The 18,634-nt window shown below is 38.4% G+C and overlaps 1 protein-coding gene across 1 annotated transcript in view; it reads right to left on the bottom strand.

Moving 5' to 3' along the window:
• CTR9 (CTR9 homolog, Paf1/RNA polymerase II complex component) overlaps positions 1–17,438 on the bottom strand; it is a 28,940-nt gene extending 11,502 nt beyond the window's left edge. The window contains exons 1-15 of the mRNA XM_003254942.3: positions 16,776–17,438; positions 15,463–15,561; positions 13,041–13,280; positions 12,441–12,558; positions 11,396–11,485; positions 7,900–8,048; positions 6,176–6,283; positions 4,711–4,818; positions 4,370–4,606; positions 4,048–4,137; positions 3,812–3,940; positions 3,522–3,705; positions 1,749–1,837; positions 257–442; positions 87–174 (exon numbers count right to left, since the gene is read on the bottom strand). Coding sequence (XP_003254990.1) covers positions 87–174; positions 257–442; positions 1,749–1,837; positions 3,522–3,705; positions 3,812–3,940; positions 4,048–4,137; positions 4,370–4,606; positions 4,711–4,818; positions 6,176–6,283; positions 7,900–8,048; positions 11,396–11,485; positions 12,441–12,558; positions 13,041–13,280; positions 15,463–15,561; positions 16,776–16,820 — 1,960 coding nt within the window. The 5' untranslated portion in view covers positions 16,821–17,438. The remainder of the gene's footprint in view (positions 1–86; positions 175–256; positions 443–1,748; positions 1,838–3,521; positions 3,706–3,811; positions 3,941–4,047; positions 4,138–4,369; positions 4,607–4,710; positions 4,819–6,175; positions 6,284–7,899; positions 8,049–11,395; positions 11,486–12,440; positions 12,559–13,040; positions 13,281–15,462; positions 15,562–16,775) is intronic.
• Between the last annotated feature and the right edge of the window lie 1,196 nt (positions 17,439–18,634).

The following is an 18,634-nucleotide window of genomic DNA, read 5'->3' as shown; positions in this document are numbered from 1 at the left end:
TTTAAGAAAAATTATGATTTACAAACATTCCTCTGAAAGTATTCATTTAGAACAAATTGTTATGGGTACTCAAGTTTTATAGTCACCTATGCCATTGGCAGCATACAGATTCTTTGCATCATTTCTGAGTACTTGTTTGTAGATGGCCAGAGCACGATCTTGATGACGCTTTTCCTATAGAAACAAGTGCTCTTAAAAAAGATTCAAACAAGAATGCAGAGTATCAGTTTTGTTTAAAAGGACAAAAAGAGATTACCTTTTCTCGATCTCGGGTGGGCTGATGTAAAGTTTGGAGCCACACGTTGCCAAGGGCTAGCATAGAATAGGTGTCACTCTGTGTGGATGGCTGCTTTAATATCCTCTCAAACTTCTTCTGTCCGGGACCCCATTCTTGTTTTGCCAAATGAAGATTGCCAATCAAAGACCAAGCATCTGGATGATCCTGAAACACACATATATGAAGAAGGAAAATCTGCAGTTTAGTTTGAGAGAGATCAATCATCTTCCCACAATAGCTGATTACTGAAGAGGTTTACAAGCTATATTATAACAGTGGTATTTTTTCTTTTCTTTTTTTTTTTTTTTTTTTTCATGGCAATCCAAATTTATTGAACTACTAATGCTAAGTTATACAAAATTGCACCACTTTAATTAAGGCTTTCAGTTTACATTTGGCCACCTCAAAGTAGTTGTAACATTAGGCTGGTCAATTTAAATACTGTGGCTCCCTGTTGGATAGACATACAATCTTTACATCCAAACATAAATGCATACAAAGCAACAAGGCGCTGTTAAATAAAACAGCAATAGTTACTGCAAATTAGGCCTTGTGACCAATTACATGATTAAAATTACTTTCCCACATTCACATCCACAGTACTTGTCCACCATTTAAAAATCTCAACCAAAACATTACACATGTGGAACCATCACTAACAGGCAAAAATACTAAACTATATTTGGTATTGCAAATACACTTATGCATGAGCAAGCAAGGGATTCACAGTGAGAATCTACAGCTGCAGAAGCCTGAAAATGATTTACAAAAATTGTTAAATCATTAAAAAATTGTTTGAAAATATACACTTCTTGTTGTAGACCCCCACGAGTGGTTTTCAAACGGAGTTGATACCCATTAGTGAGTTGTAAAATCAGTTTAGTTAGTATTTAGTTATCTACATAGTAAATGCAACAGAATGGAAGAAAGTAAAAATATCAGTGTATCGCCCAATGGCAAAAGCAAAAAATGATTTGTGAAACTTTCATTTCAGTTGTTTGTCATATATACATTTGTGTGTACTAGGCTATGATGTGAAATCTATTTCTTTTTGTGGGCCATCAAAACGTTTAGATGACTTCTATGGTTCCATACAAAATCCTAAGATACTATGCTATAAGGTTCTCTCATATGGTACTAACTAAACTGAAAGTGAAGTAAACTAGAGAGAGTAAAAAACACAGGAGCCAGGTCACATTTGTTGAAGTGGAGTGAAGGGACGGGATGGGGGAAGGGAAGAAGGAACAAAGAAGACAATAGGAAAGATTTACATAAAAATCATGGTCCCTATTTATAACATGATTAACAATGCAACCTAGTATATTTTTAGTATCTAACAAGTAAATGAAAACAAAACAAAACAAAAAATGACAAAACCAGGAAGATGTAGCCATTAAAAGGAAAAACTGATTTATGGGGAAGGAAAAGTGAAAATTATTATTTCTCAAACCTAAGAGTTAATATTACCAACCTGATTAATCTGAAGAGCTTCCTTAAACCAATCTGAAGCCTCATAAAAGTTTCCTTTATCTCTAGCCATGGCTCCTAGGCGCAAATAGCCTGAAAACATATTTAAAAGTTTTTATATCCCAAATATTAGCTATAAAGGATCATAATTTTAAAGTCATACTTTTGAAACAATTGTTTTCATTAATACAGCCATACAAGGAACAGAAAAGTCCCAAAGGTGAAAAAATACCAATCATCAATCTAACAAGTTAAAGAATAATTTTGTCATCATCTAGACTTACTGTTTGAAATCTAAGACTTACCTCTGCCACTCCTCTCCCAATGCTAGTTCCCTGGTCCAAGTCCTTATCTCAAGCTAAGTTATTTTAAAAGCTTGGAACTGGCCTGTTTCTAATTTTTCTCCAATGCACACCATTGTCAGTTACCTTTTTTAAAAAAAGCTGCTTGTAATATGGCGAAACAGTGAAAGTCTGATGAATAGGTATTACTACTTAGAAGACCTGGGCTCTAACTGGGGTTCTTCCTTAACTAATAGTGAAGTGCTACACAACACCAAAAGAAAAGTTGTTGTTTTCTCTAGGAAATGTCACTTCTCTCAGGAAACCAATAATGGTTCACTACTGCCTATCAAATCAATTCAAATTCGGTCTGGCATTCAACTGAAATCTTGCTTATTTTAAATCACTTTTGCATCCATAACAGCATGACAGGCATCAAGTTAATAGCTCCTGATATGCCGGGTACGGTGGCTCATGCCTATAATCCCAGCACTTTGGGAGGCCATGGGGGATGGATCACCTGAGGTCAGGAGTTCTAGACCAGCCTGACCAACGTGGCAAAACCCCACCTCCACTAAAAACACAAAAATTAGTCGGACGTGGTGATGGGCCCCTGTAATCCCAATTACTTGGGAGGCTGAGGCAGGAGAATTGCTCCAACCCAGGAGGCAGAGGTTGCAGTGGGCCAAGATTGTGCCACTGCACTCCAGCCTGGGTGACAGAGCAAGACTCCATCTTAAAAACAAATAAAACAAAACAAAACAAAAAACAAAAAAACCTCCTGATTTACTAGAGTCAAAACATTATGCTTTAGGTTCTTTTTAAGGAAAGTACAAAAACAAACAAAAAAACCCTCAGACACACAAATAAAATTAAGTACACTATGTATATTATTATTATTTAAAATATAAAGATGGGGTCTCGCTATTGGGGTTGTTTAGGTTGGTCTTGAACTCCTGGACTCGAGCGATCCCCCTACTGTGGCCTCCCAAAGTAATGGGATTCTAGGCATGAGCCACCATGCCAGGCCTAAATTATTTTTTAATTAAAAACTTTCCATATTTTACAATGTATAGGTTGCAAAACTCAAATTAGGACATTTTAGTAGTAATTGTTTCAAGGAAAAGCACTTTTCTTTCTCACTATTATAAACATTGTAAGAATGTTCATATGAAATCAAAGCAGGATGTTTCAAAGGTAAATGCATTATCAAATATGCCAAGGAGTTGTTAAAAGCCTAACAAAGGTAGCTGACCCACTGAAGATAACCTAGTCATTGAAATACGGTCCAGTTGGTTTTAGTTGCTTATTTCTAGCACAAATGTAAGTAAAGCTGCACCTTTGTTTTAAGGCCACGAATTTGCCCTGGAGAAATGGGGACATTAGAACCTTAAACATTTTTTACTATCAATTCTAAATTTTTTTTCAGGCTAAATTTTTGCTGCTCTTGTGGGAATGAAGGGATTTCATTACATAAAGAAGTTTAAAATCCTTACAGTCAACATAATTAGGATGTTCGCGTAAGATGTTTTTATACAGTTTTTCTGCTTCATGGAATTCACACATTGCCTCATATAGCCTGGCGAGATTATATGACGTGGTAACGGAAATGGCGTTATAGTAATGCTCATCGTGTTCCGCTTCTGCTTTTGCACGGTCCAATGATGCCAAAAAATATTTCTATGAGAAAGAAAAATCACACTGTTAAAAGATTTATACACTTTTTAAAAAGGTGTGCATTCAACTTGATTCAGTATAAAAGAAGGAAATATTTCTATTTTCCTACCTTAGCCTCCCCTAGGTTTCCAAGTCTAAAATGGAGGGCACCCACATTATTGAGAATCTCTGGAGGGACATCGGCCTGCACTTTCTCCTGAAGGATTCGTGTTGCTGTTCCATAGGCTGAAAGGGCACCCTGTATTTTCATGATTGACAGAAAAAGGTGTTAAGTGGAAGAGAGACACTACACCAGGCTTACAAAAAACCTATCATATGAGAGATTAGAAAACATTACTAAAATACCTGTATATCAGTCTGTTCTAAGATTTGTGCCAATTCAATCCAAGCTTCAACATCATCGGGATACTGTTCTGTGACCTTCTTCAAATGGCCCTGGGATAAAAGAGATTGTTAAGCTGAAGTATTCCATCTATAGGTTGTCAAAATAAAAAGTGGGGGCTATTTAAGTCTGTTTAATAAATCCATTGTTTGTTATCTAAACTGGAACAAGCTCAGCTAACAAAACTGTTTCTATCATATTTCTACTAGCAATAACAGGAAGTGAGAAATGGGAGTTTTGGGATAGCTAACAGAAAACAGCTAAGACTTTAAAAAAAAGATGTACCTTGGCAATATCTCGTTTTTCTTGATCTTCTGAGGCAGCATAGAGAGAGCCGAGAATTTTCATAGTTTCATAATTATTAGGATAAGCTTTCAAAACCTTCTCAAAGCACTGAGATGCATTTTCTTTGTCACCTCGATAAATATACATTTGTCCCAAACCAAAAAATGGGAGCACAAAAGAGGATGAGGCAAACTGTGTGGCTTGATAATAGTACTGAAAAGCTTGGTCATAATCTTCCTAAAGAATGAAAATAAAACAAGACCAATATGTACAAAAGTATTGGAAAGACTTAAAACACTATAAGTAAAAAAATTAGACATTTAGAGAAGTTATAAAATTACCTGAACATGGAATGATCTAGCTAGCTGATAGCAGCTCTCTGCTTGCATAGCTTCCACTTCTGTATTATGGAATGCATGGAGGGCCAGATGCTGGACTTTACTGTAATCCTGAACAAAGATCAGAAAGTCAACTAAGTGAATTCATAAGACTAGCTTGCATAGCTGTTTTATCTTAGACTAACACTTCGTTTACCTGTAAGACACATTTCCATCTTCTTCATAAATAGTTGCCTTTCAGTGCTGTAACAGTTATAACCTAATCAATAATTCACTATGAAAGGGGAGTATGTTTCTACAGCCAGAGAGAGTAAAGCACTGTGGTTAATAGCTATTAACCACAGTGCTTTACTCTCTCTGGCTGTAGAAACATACTCCCCTTTCATAGTGAATTACTGACTTTAGACTATTAACTCTTCCTCAACTTATCCACCCACAAAATGGGAATAAGATTACCTACATCATAGAATTACTGTGAAGATTACATAAGTAAATACATAAAGTGCACTTTTTTTTTTTTTGAGACAGGGTCTCACTCTGTTGCATGGGCTGGAGTGCAGTGGCGCCATCATGGCTCACTGCAGCCTCGACCTCCCAGGCTCAAGTGATCCTCCCACCTCAGCCTTCTGAGTAACTGAGACTACAGGAATGTGCCACCATGTCCAGCTAATTTTTAAAAATGTTTGTAGAGATGAGGTCTCACTATGTTGCCAGTGCTGGTCTTGAACTCCTGGGCTCAAGCAATCCTCCCACCTCGGCCTCTCAAAATGCTGGGATTACAGGCGTGAGCCACTACTCCCAGTAGATTTAGTATTTTAAGAAACCTAAAATACCACTGCTTGGAATTAGTGGCAACTTAAAAAATACAACATGATCAACATGCAAAATAAAAATGTCAGTGACTCCTTGTTCCCTACATAGTATGCCCAAATTCTGATATTACACAAATGCTCCACTATCTGCATCCAAAGCATTGCTTGCCATAAGTATATTATATACTATTTCATAGATTTGTGTGTCTTTCCCTTTTCAACTCTCTAGTGACCTCTTCCTAAAAACCTAGTTCAAAAGCTCTGCAGCCTTGGTGAAAATTCACCTAAGCCACCTGACCACTTCCTCATTTCTCTACCATAAATGAGTAGATAACCTTTATTTTTACACTTACATTTGTTTACATAACTGCTTTTTCTATGAAACTGAACTCCTTGAGTACAGAAACCGTGTTTTACTAATCTTCACATCACTACCACAGTGTTGGGTACAGTATATAGGGGTTAATAAATATTAAGCAAATAAACGAATAAACAAATGTAGGTACCCCCCAGGTAACTAATACAACAAACTCTATAATTCGGAGGGGTGGAAAAATCTGATATTTTCAAATTTCTTTCCAAGTTTAAAAAAGAAATAAAATATCAGTTGCAGTACAGAAAAACAAAAATCCGAATTTAAAAATAAATACTTCTACCTTTTTGAAGAAAAAGTGATTTGCCAAGTGGTTCAATACCATAGGGTTACTAGGATCAATAGTATAGGCTCTGGAAAGAAGCTGGACGCCATTTTTAATGGAATCAGCCTAAAAGAAAACATCGCAACAAGGTGGAGTGAAAACAATACTAAATTAGCACTTTTTAAGAAGTTTTCTTTAGTCATAAGAAATAAGTTATAAACCCTAACATCAGACACTAAAACGGATTAGAAGCTTCTTATGATTTTAAATATCTGTATTGCATTTGTAATTAAATCTCCCTTTTAATCCTTAATTTTTTTGTGTGTCACTTTTTTCCTTTTTATTTTATTGTTCAGTTCTTGCTTGAGACTTATCTCATCTACTTTATTAGTCCCTGCTCCTACTTCTCCCACAAAGAGCCACCTTTGTTTTTATTTATTTATATTCATTTTTATTTTTTTTCAGACAGGATCTCACTGTGTTGCCCAGGATGGAGTGCACTGGCACGAACACAGCTCACTGCAGCCTTGATCTCCTGGGCTCAAACAATCCTCCCACTTTGATCTCCCAAAATGTTGGGATTATAGGTGAGAGCCACCATGCCTGGCCTCTACCACCTTTGGTTTTATTGATTCGAGCTGTTTTCTTCATGTGACTGATACTGGTGGATTACCCAACAGCCATTTTACCACTTATCCTGCTAACAGAATCCAGATTTTGTAGCCTGTGAAAATCTTTTGAGTTTAGGAAGGAAAGCTCCCTTCCCCTCTTTCCCAGGCCCGGGGGATGAATCATGATTGATCTACACCAGTCCAGATAATCTTTTCCTCTCGCCTAAGGTAGTGGTTCTCAACTGGGGATGAAGTCATGTTTGGTTATCACAATTGGAGGAATGCTACCGGCATTTAGTGGGTAGAGGCCAGGGATGCTGTTAAAATAAACATTATATAATGGAAGGGACAGTTCCCCCACAACAAAGAATTATCCAGGCCAAAACGTCAATAGTACTGAGGCTGAGAAACCCAGGTATCCCTCTTTTGGACAATTATACATAAGGGGAAGCATGATGGAGAGCTTCCTTCTCAATATAAGACAGGGCTTCTCTAAGAGAAAGCCTTTTTATCCTTTCCCTTTCCTCCCTCTTTATAAGACCGATGTAATAATGAGAAGCTGAAGATGTTGCAGCCATCTTGCGACTATGAGGTGACAGACATGACGAAGAAAGGTTACACCTTAAGGAAGGGAAGACAGAATTATATAAAATCATAGGTTTGACGACAAGGACCTATCAAATTTGAGACCTTTGACAATTGGTTTAGTAAACACTAAAAGCCCTTATGTTTAAGGCACTGGGATGTGTTTTTTGTTACTTGCAATGAAAGCATTCTAAACTGATATACAAATCTACGACCCCTTATCTGAGATTCTGAAATCTAAATGCCTTAAAAAACAAGTTTTTTTTTTTTTTTGGTAATCTTGGAGCAAACTCATTTGGTGGCAATACTACCTGAATTGTAACCCTATCCTACTAGTGTGAACACTCTATCATTTTACCACAGAAATATAAGTTTGCTTTTGGGGTAGTGCCCCAGTAACTGGGTGTTGTACATTACAAAGTACAGGTACCTTTCTGTAATCTGTAATCTTAATTTCTAAGACACATCTGGCTCCAAGAGTTTTAGATAAGAGGTTGTGGGCCTGACAAAGCAGTTAGGAGCTAGATACTTTTTTCACTTACATACCTCTTTATTGTTGAGTTCTAGAACAGCCAGTCCAACTAATGCTCCCACGCATTTGGAATTGAGTTCCAGGGCTCTGCTGAATGCCAGACGAGCTTTTTCCAGTTTGTTAAGTTTCACAAAGCAATGGCCCATTCCTAAACGAACTTCCGCTATAAAATGAAGTCATTCAATCTGTCAAACTAGGGCATTTTTTAGAGTTCAGTTACAAAAATGCTTAAACATTCTCTATTTATGAGTTGCAAAATCCCCAAAATTAACCTCAGTATAACTACACTACAAAATCTTTTGACCTATCACAACTTCGTCTCCTTGGAGGCTACATCATACCACATTCCAACCCTCTCCCCTATCACTGACACATTTCTCACTATAGAACAGAACACCTATAATACTGGTATTTTTCTTGTCTTCTAACATCGCTGCTAACCATACCTTCAATTTCTCATTACTGAAGAACAATTTTTAAACAGAGAACAAAAGTTCCATTAAGACCTTAAATAATGTGACTGATTATAGGCACATACCATTGTTCCCTTCAGAGCTATGCTCATATGTGCTACCTCATTTAAGGCCATGCCAAAACACAAACAAGTTCCCATCTAAAGCCAGTCGCCATACTGGTCACTAGATGCCCTCTTATCTATTTAAGGATACTGCTCCAGCAACCCTGCCCTATTTTTTCTCTCTACTGGATCATTCATTCTCATCTACACATAAACATTCTGCCATCTTATACAAATCCTCTCTTGATTCTATATCCCTTTCCAGTTGTTGATCATGTCTGTTCTTCCTTTGATAGCAAAACTCCCAGAATGATCTAGCTACGCTTGCTATGTCTAATTCCTTTCCTTCCATTTTCTCTTGAATACACTCCAGTGAAGCTCTCACCCCGCCATTCCAGTAAAACTGCTTTTATCAAGGTCACTATGGATTTGTATGCTGCTAAACCCAATGATCAATTCTCTAACCCTATTTTACTTGACCTAACAACAGAATTTGACACTGTTGGTCATCATCTTCTTCTGGAAACATTTTACATTTGCCTTTAAGGACAATGCACTTACCCTATTTTCCTCCTATACCTCTGGCTGTTATCTTCTCAGTCTCCTTTGCTGATTCTTCCTTATTTCCCTAATCTCTTAATATCAGAGTGCTCTAGGGCTCCATCTCCAGACCTCTTTTCTATTTGCACTGATTCACAGCTTTATACACTACCTATATGTTGATGACTTCGGCCCAGACCTCTTTCCTGAATTCCTGCCTTTCTGCTGTCTCCACTTTGTCAATTTTAAATAACGGGATTTGGAAAATATGATTAAGTACAGAGTTTATTGGAGCGCAAGGTGTGAGAATGGCCACCAGAAAAGTACTGACTCCAAATGAATGATATCAGCGTTTTCCAAAGTGAAAAAGTTAAGGTTTTAATTATTTGGGGGGAAATAGAGAAGTTCTAGTAGGATTATAACATTCTAAAATATAACACCAGGTGCCTATGTCACAGCAACTTGATTGGTTACAAATGGCTATATTCTAAAAAGATTATTTTATTGCTCCATGTGAGGGGGGTCTTATTTCTGGCACCATTTGATCTTAATTGTTTACAGAAAAAAAAAAGGCAGAAATTGCAACTGCATGCCACGTGACTCAGGTTGTATAGCCACATTCTTCTCAAGGCTCAGGATAAAGCTCTAAAAGCTTTAAGTCTGAACTGCTTAATTTGACAACTTATATATCTAAAAGGTATTTCAAACTTTTCGTGTCTAAAACTAGTTCCACTTTAACTATTTCCCAAATATAGTAAAATATAACTCTACTTTTCCAATTGCTTGTGCAAGGGAGTTATCTTTGATTCTTCCTGTCTTACACATCATATGTACTCCATCAGCTCTCCTTTCAACATACATGTAGAATCTGATCACTTGTACCAACTCCACTATTACCTCCCTAGTGTGAGCCACAATCACCTCTGACCTGCCTGTCTGCAGATGCCTTCTCCCTGCTCTCCCTACTTCTGTCTTTGACCCCCTCCCCTTGAGCCCCACTCTAATCTCAACCCCAAAACTCAAACGATCCTTTTAAATATAGGTCAGATCATGTCACTCTACTGCCCAAGGCCCTCCAATGGCTTCCCGTCTCTGCCGATGTAAAAACTAAAGTCCTTACCATAATCTGTGATGCCCTATGTGATTAGTCAGTCCCTGGTTATAGCTTTGACCCCATTTCTTACTACTTCCCCGCCCCCACTCTTTCTCTCTCTATTCCAGATACAATGGCCTCCTTACTCTTCCTTAAACTTATCAGGCACCCTCTTTCCTCTGGACCTTTGTACCTTCTATGCTCCCTCTCTAGGAGTGGTCTTCTCTTATATATCTGCATGGCTGCTAGTTGTTTTTTAGGTCTTCACACAAATGTTCCTATCTCTGATGAGTTTCCTTGGTCATCCTTTCTAAGCAACTCCTGATGCTTCTCATACCCTTTTTCTGCTTTATTCTTCTCCTTGGCTTTTATTGGTAGCTTACACATCATACATATTTTACTATTTATCTTGCCCACTGACTGGACTCCATGAGGGCAGGAACTTTTGTCTCTTTGGTTAATTGCTACATTCTCAGGGTTTAGAACACTGCCTGTCACATAGTTGGTACTCAATAAAAATTTGCTACATGAATGACATTTTGGAAAGAAAAATATTATAGGTCAAAAAGATTATATTATAATCTACCATCCAGACTTTTTTTTTCTTGAGACAGGGTCTTGCTCTGTTGCCCAGGCTGGAGTGCCATGGTATGAACATGGCTCACTGCAGCCTCAAATGCCTAGGCTCAAGCAATCCTCCCGCCTTAGCCTCTTGTGTAGCTGCGACCACAAGCACTACCATGTGCAGCTGATTTTCTGCAGAGACGGGGGTCTCACTTTGTTGCACAGGCTGGTCTCAAATTCCTGGGCTCAAGCAATCCTTCTACCTCAACCTCCCAAAGTGCTGAGATTATAGGTGTGAACCAGTACAGCCAGACCCTATCTATTTTTTTTTTTTCCCCTTGAGACAAGGTCTTGTTCTGTTGCCCAGGCTGGAATGCAATGGCACAATCATGGCTTACTGCAGCCTCAACCTCCCAGACTCAAGCAATCCTCCAGCCTGAGCCTCCTAAGGAGTTGGGACCACAGGTGTGTGCCACCATGCTCATGTAACTTTTTTATTTTTTGTAGAGACAGGGTCTCACTATGTTGCCCAGGCTGGTCTCAAACTCCTGGGCTCAAATGGTCCTCCTGCCTCGGCCTACCAAAGTGCTGGGATTATTGGCATGAGCCATCACACCTGGCCTTACTATCCAGCTTTTGACTCAAACATAGCACTAAAAAAAAAAAACCTTGATTCTGACATTTCTATAATCCAACAATATCTTTTCATAATTAACTTCACAAGCAACTGACAAATCCTCAATGCTTTAAGCTGGGTCATACACAGTTTAGACATAAAATAAAATTTTTCTCTTACCTGGACATCCTGGGTTAGTACGCAATGCTTTCTTATAGTAAGCAAGAGCTCCTCTGTAATCCTTCTTGTTGAAAGAAATGCAAGCTTTACCTGTAATGATTTTTAAAAATAAACCCAGTGTCTGATTAAAGGCTACAAGTCTATTATGTTTTACACTAACTTATCTAAGTTAAATACATCTCTGAGTAAGAAATACTTGAAAACAGTCAACAAAATTTCATATTAAAAATTTGTTTTTCATAAAAGTATACTAATTTATGTCTAAAAATAAAACTTCCTGTTTTTATGTTAAATGTTATAAAGTTAGCAAACTAACATAGGAACAGAAAACTGAATACCGCCTGTTCTCACTTATAAGTGGGAGCTAAATGATGAGAACACATGGACACACAGAGGGGAACAACACATACTGGGGCCTTTTGGAGGGTGGAGGGTGGGAGGAGGAAGAGGATCAGGAAAAATAACTAATAGGTACTAGGCTTAATACCTGAGTGATGAAATAACCTGCACAACAAACCCCCATGACACAAGTTTACCTATGTAACAAACCTGCACTTGTACCCTGAACTTCAATAAAAGTTTAAAAAATGTTACAAAGTAATAATTGAAATAGCTTGAAGTTGTCTAAGTAGAGATTGTTTATTGGCTCTTCAGAAGTGTATAACCAATTACTCTTTTTTGAAAAAATTATTTTTTGTAGAAATGGGGTCTTGCTATGTTGCCCCAGCTGGTCTTGAACTCCTGGCCTCAAGTGATCCTCCTGCCTCAGTCTCTCAAAGCGCTGGGATTACAGGTATAACGAGACAGGGTTGCAAAGTGCTGAAATTACACCATGCCTGGCCTAAATAATAAATTATTCTTAACTGGTATATATTTTATTTCTACAATTTCAACAATATTTGTTGTAGGTAATTTCATTTGTAACAACATAAAGCTCTTCTACTTTGCTATCTAGCGGAGTTATTAAGGAGCTATTACCAAGAGACATGTTCTAGGCATATGCTGAAAACAATTGTTTCCTAACATGTTGCCAAAGATCACTTACCAAGAAGGGCTGGAATATTATTTGGAGACTGATTGAGTACAAAATGAAACTGTGCATCAGCTTGATCCATTTTGTCACCCTCAAGTAGGCAGAAGCAGGCTCTTCCCAACAAATGGTTCTATAAAGTAATGTATTATCTTAGACTTTACCCCTATATACCATGAACATGTAACACTAAAGTGAAAACCAAATAGGAAGGAGGTGGAGCACAATGCAAATTCCCCTATCAAATGTAATGTGCTTAAGCTACTAACAAGCAATTCTTAATTGCAAAATGAGAAATTATCCTGAAATGTAAGTCTTCTGTGCCAGTAACAACAACCAAAAGAAAAATTTAAATTCCTTAAAATATCCTTGAAATTCACCTGGAGATAATAAAATTACTGGAGCAAGTTTTATGTACTAAATTTGCCCATATTACTTAAACAGTACAAAAACCAAAGCATTCCAATTTTAATGAGGAAGCTTTCTTCTTTTTGACTCTACCAACCATGCTATTTGAAGAAAAACTCTTTCAAAAAATCTGCTATCACACACATTTTGCTTTCATGTGCTTTTTTCCCTCTTCATAAATGGAAAGATATTTGACTTTATTTTTACCTGATCATACATAATAATTTTATCGGCCATTGTATACAACAAGGTGGCCTGCGTAATAAGATCCTTTTTATTGTCCTTATTCTTTTCTTTCCGAGCCTGTTGTACATAATACGCTGCCAATGTATCCAAGCAAGTCATCTGGTCTTTTTCATGGTCTCTATAGTCCAAATTGCCATCTATACGTGCTGCTTCCAACAATTTTACAAACTCTTCTGTTTTTCCTTGCTTGTAGTATTCCAGCTATAAGGTAATGAAACAAATTAGAATACTAAAGCATATGTCCATATAAAAAGTTGTACACAAATGTTTATAGCAGCTTTATTTGTAATAACAAAAAACTGGAAACAATCAAAATGTTGATTAACAGGTGAATGGATCAAGCTATGGTGTACCCATAAAATGGATACTATCCTACAATGAAAAGGAATGAACTATTGATACATGCTACAACATGGATAAATCTCAAAATAATTATGCTGAATGAAAGAAATCAGACCAAAAAAACAGTACATATTGTGTGATTCCATTTATATAAAACTCTAGAAAATGTAAAACAATCTCTAGTGTCAAAAAGCAGACCAGTGGTTGTCTGGCACGCGGATTAGGGGTGGGGTGGGGGACTTGTGGGGAGTGGTACAGAGGACACTTTTGGAAGGTGATGAATGTATTCATTAATCTTGATTGTGGTGATGATTTCACAGGTATATACAGATGATAAAACTTATCAAATGGTTAAATGTCAAATATGTGCAGTTTATTATAAATCCATTAGACTTTAATAAAGCTGTTTAAAAAACTGGAATCATTCAAAATGTTCCCAATCTGCTGCTTATCTAGTTGATTTCTAACTAAAATTTTCAGACAAGTAGAGCCTAAGAGAGAAAACAATAGTGAAAGAGATGAAGAATTCTAAATAGAAAACTTGGGTTCTGGTTCTGGATCTACCAAAAATTATCTGTGATTTGGGCCTGTTTAATAACTTCTCTAGGCATCCATTTGACTTATAAATAATAAAAGAAATATCCACTAGGTCTTGTGGTATGCACCTATAATCTACTACTTGGGATGCTGCAGTGGCAGGATGGCTTGAGCCCAGGAGTTTGAGTCTAGCCTGGGCAAAATAGAGAGACTCTGTCCCTATGTGGAATATCCACCACTTATTAACCACTGACTATTGGTCACATACCATGAAAGGAATTTCATATACATATTCTCTAATCTGTACAACCACTCTATGAGGTAGATGCTAACATCTCTATATTTTAAATGAGGACATATGCTCAGAAGTTAGATCATTTGTCTAAGGTCACATAGCTAGTTAGCAGCCATGCCGGGACTTGATCTAACCCCAAAGCCTACATTCTTTTCCCTACAAAAATCTATATCCCACAATGTGTCATTAATTTATTCTACTACAGGTGCCATGCTAATCCTCCAATATTCTAATTTTTGTTTAAGTGCTGTTAAGGAGGGCATATGTACTTAAAAAAAAAATATATATATATATATATTATATACATCTAAATTACCATCTGGTTTAAAAAAAAATGTGTGTGACAAGGAGGCTTGGTCTCCATGGAATAAGAAAACTTGGCACTTCAAGTCAAGAAGGCACTGCTTGTCACTGAAAACACTTCTCTGTAAATCCACATCCAAAAGGAAGAAACTCTTAGAGTAGTCTTGAGCACTGGATATAAGCCCAATTCCAGATCTATTTCTCTGACTCTTCCAGACAATATTAGGAGCCTCTTCTGTGTGTTTGTATGAAAGCAATGTGGCACATCTACTTAGGAATAATGACTGTAACATTTATATTACCTAGTCCTATAAAAAGGAAACATCACTATGCAGCTGATGCTGGCAAGTAGAGGATATAGAATTTTAGGCTTTCTGATTGGATTTTCTTGAGAATCTCCAGTAAGATTCACATTGAAGGAGACTAAATAGGACAAAAAACATAAGCCTGAGATAAACTTCACCCAAAAGAACTTTTGTGATTTTGGGTGAAGTGATTTTCCCGGAACCTAATCACTTTCTAGAATATTTTAAGGGAAATGTTTTATTGTTATAGGAAATAATGTTAAGCAGCAATGTTCACATAGAAGCACTTCGCTTCTTTTCAGCTTATCTATAAACCATAAGCCAGCCTTCACTGAACAAGCACTAAATAATAAAATATTCAATATAGAGTACTACTTAAATGAATTTTGCCTTTACCAACATATACTAATTCACCAGTAGAGCAGCATATCATTTAGGAAAATGGCCTTATTGTTCCATAAATTATTAATGCAATTAACTTCCATACACATGGTATAACTAATCTATCATGCAGCCAAGCTGGCTATTACTATATCTGAAAACAGAAACTACATGTTTTCCTAGTCAACAAATAAAAAATATTTGCTACATGAATACTGACCGCCAAAGCAATCCATATGTGCAGTTGTGTGTGTTCCTGTTTCAGAATACTGATAACTTCATCTCCCTCCGGTAACTGATCGAAGTCAAGTTCAATGACCTAAAATACAAAATGTAGGTCTTAACTCTTATTCCACTTAAAAATTCACATTTCATCTTTGCTGCTTTTCATGAATATAATCAACATGCATATACATAGAGTACGTGTTCACTTTCAATACGGTTGAGCTAATCCATGTTAATGTTTAAGGAGCACATGACAAATAGGTTATACTATAATAAAGTTAAAGCACAGAGAAGCAAACAAACCCTGCTACTTGTCCCCAAATCACTGGAACTATAAAATGCTAGAAATGGTCTGCTTACTCAGAAATAACAAAACAAAATCCTACTTAACATAGAATCCAAGTAAAGTGCAGATAAGCACCCTAGAGATTCTTATGCCATAGGTCTAACTCCTTGAGATGCATGACCCTACAGGCCATGCAAAGCTGAATGCCACTGCACACATTAATCATGGAGGTGGCACCTGCGTGTAACAGACAGTCCTGACTGTAAGCACAAAAATAATAATAGGAAAATGTCCTGGAATTAGAGGTAATGACTACACAACTTTGCAAATACACTAAAAACCACTGAATTTTATACCTCAATATTATATCTCAAACAAAAAAAATAAAAATAAAAGATATACAAGAAGACTGAACATCAAAGCTGAGAGCTTTACTCAGACAAGCCACAGGCCACCCATGAATGAGACATAGGTAAGGGAGAGGAGGTTAAATTTTATCAGCACACAGGGGCGGTAAATCTTGGGCTACCTCGCTGAAGGAAGAGTTGGTGTAGAGAACACAGTGCACCATGACAGACTCCAGTTTCTAACGGAGAAGAGGCGACCTCCTATATATTCCCAGGGAAAGATCTCGAGTTTGAGCAGCAAGCATATAAACCCCGGTAACATCAGCGCCCACCTCTGTAATCTGCGAGGTGTTTTACAGTTTATCGGGTACTCTCACACCTCTGCTCCCGTGTGTTGGTTAGGAAAAGAGTAGCGCACTGTCAAATTCGAACAGGCTGGAGAGGAACTTTCAAGAACTCCTTCTCCGGGTGGCCCTGAGGCTGCAGAGATGCGGTGCCCCCAGCCTGAGAGGGCACAGGGGCTGAAGAAGATGATGATCAGACCTTGGCCAGGTATTTCGATCAGGGCTCTTAGGGAAGGAGGATGCTCTCGCTTCAGAAACGAAGTCGAGCGAAGTCGGTGGGGGCGATCGTACAAGTTCATGGCCCCCACCCGCCTCCATACACGACACTTACCTCGTCAGTGTCCCGGAGGGGAATCTCGATGGAGCCCCGCGACATGATGGGGTCAGAAGGCGACAAGTGTCTCGCCCCGCCGCTCCGCAGCCGGTAGTCTCCGCTTCAGGCCAATCCAGAGGTGAGTGACGGCTCCGGCTCTGGTCTTGACTGCCGCCCCGCGGTGCCGCCGGAGCTCTGGCTTCTCCTTCCCGTCAGCCGCTTAAACAACGAGCAGCGGACGGCGGATGGCCACTTCCGGCGACCCCGCCCCCTGTCCCGGAAGCACTCCCGCGGGAGCGTGCCCTACGCGAGCTCAGCTTGTGGCTCCGGTGTTTCCGTTTTGGGGTTGGCGGCTCCGAAGCTTTCGTTGGCGTGTCGGCTGTAGGGTGACCCGAGAGCCTGCAGGACCTTCGGAACCATATGGCGTTTGAATCTCCTCAGCGCTGGTGCGGCCCCGAATGAAAGCTTGGAAGGCGTAGCCGCTTGGTCCCGCGGTGGGCGGGGCCCCTGCCTGACGTGGACCTCTTGGGATGGGTCTGGCCAATCCTGTTTTCTTCCCAAAATTGTTGTGGATAATTCAGTCATTCGCTCCGCAACCCAATCATTAGTTCATCTTTTGGCCCCCGTTAGGTGTAAGTCATACCTGTGATACCTTTGTGACTAGTTTAAATTTAAAAATTTACAATTAATTCGGTAATCATTGTGATAATTCATGTCTTATTTTTTTTAGTTCTTCGAAGCATGTAAGAGGATCTAGTATATTTGTGATTTAAATAAAATTGCAGATGAGGCCGGGCGCGGTGGCTCACGCCTGTAATCCCAGCACTTTGGGAGGCCAAGGCGGGCGGATCATCTGAGGTCAGGAGTTCGAGACCAGCCTGACCAACATGGTGAAAACCCATCTCTACTGAAAATACAAAAGTCAGCCCGGCGCGGTGGTGGGCGCCTGTAATCCCAGCTACCAGGGAGACTGAAACAGGAGACTCACTTGAACCCGGGAGGCGGAGGTTGCACTGAGCCGAGATCAGCCACTGCACTCCAGACTGGGGATCGATCGAGACTCCACCTCAAAAAAAAAAAAAAAGGAAATTAATTTTAGTAATTTATTTAACGTGATATATCCAAAATCTCATTTCAACATGTAATCAATATAAAAATTAAGATAATTTTTACTTTTTTTATACTAAGTCTTGAAAATTCGATACATATTTCACATGTATACACTTATCTCAGTTGCCTGATTTTAACTGGAAATATTGGATCTGTGTTTAGATTTCATAAAGTTTGCAGTTGAAAAAATAGGTTCGCACACTTTAGTTTTTCCAAAATTTAAATTAATTAAAAAAATTTTAATTAAATTCCTTAATTGGATTAGTCGTATTTCAAGTGTTCAGTAGCCACATGTGGTTAGTGAATACTGCATTGGATGACATCAGACAGTATTTCCCAGAAGTACTGTTTAATACATTTTAAAGTTTATAAAGTAAGCATTAAACAAAAGTACACATAGTGGTGATTGTTATTCTCCATGCCCAAAAGCCTCCCTGATATTAAAAACTCTATTGATAGGTTTGGTTTTTCAGTTATTCACATCCAAAGGTATCATACCTGATAATGTAGAGTGCTATGATTGAATAGTTGGGGCACTCAATTTAGAGTGAGATTTGGAGGAAGTGACATTTAAGTTGCATCTGGGAAAATGAGTAAGGTTTGGCAGGTAAAGTATGTAGGGGAATGTGTACCAGACAGAGGGGACAGCATGTTGGGGAAGAGCTTTGAGAACCTGCAAGAAGGTCATGTGACTAGAATGTAGAAAATGAGGGGGAGAGTGGCATGAGTTGAAGTTGATATAAGAAGTACCCAGACATGCTGGGCTT

This window comes from Nomascus leucogenys, chromosome 15, assembly GCF_006542625.1.
Source record: "Nomascus leucogenys isolate Asia chromosome 15, Asia_NLE_v1, whole genome shotgun sequence".
NCBI lineage: Eukaryota > Metazoa > Chordata > Mammalia > Primates > Hylobatidae > Nomascus > Nomascus leucogenys.
Note: the sequence above shows the minus strand (reverse complement) of the source record. Positions and strands in the feature narration are given on the sequence as shown.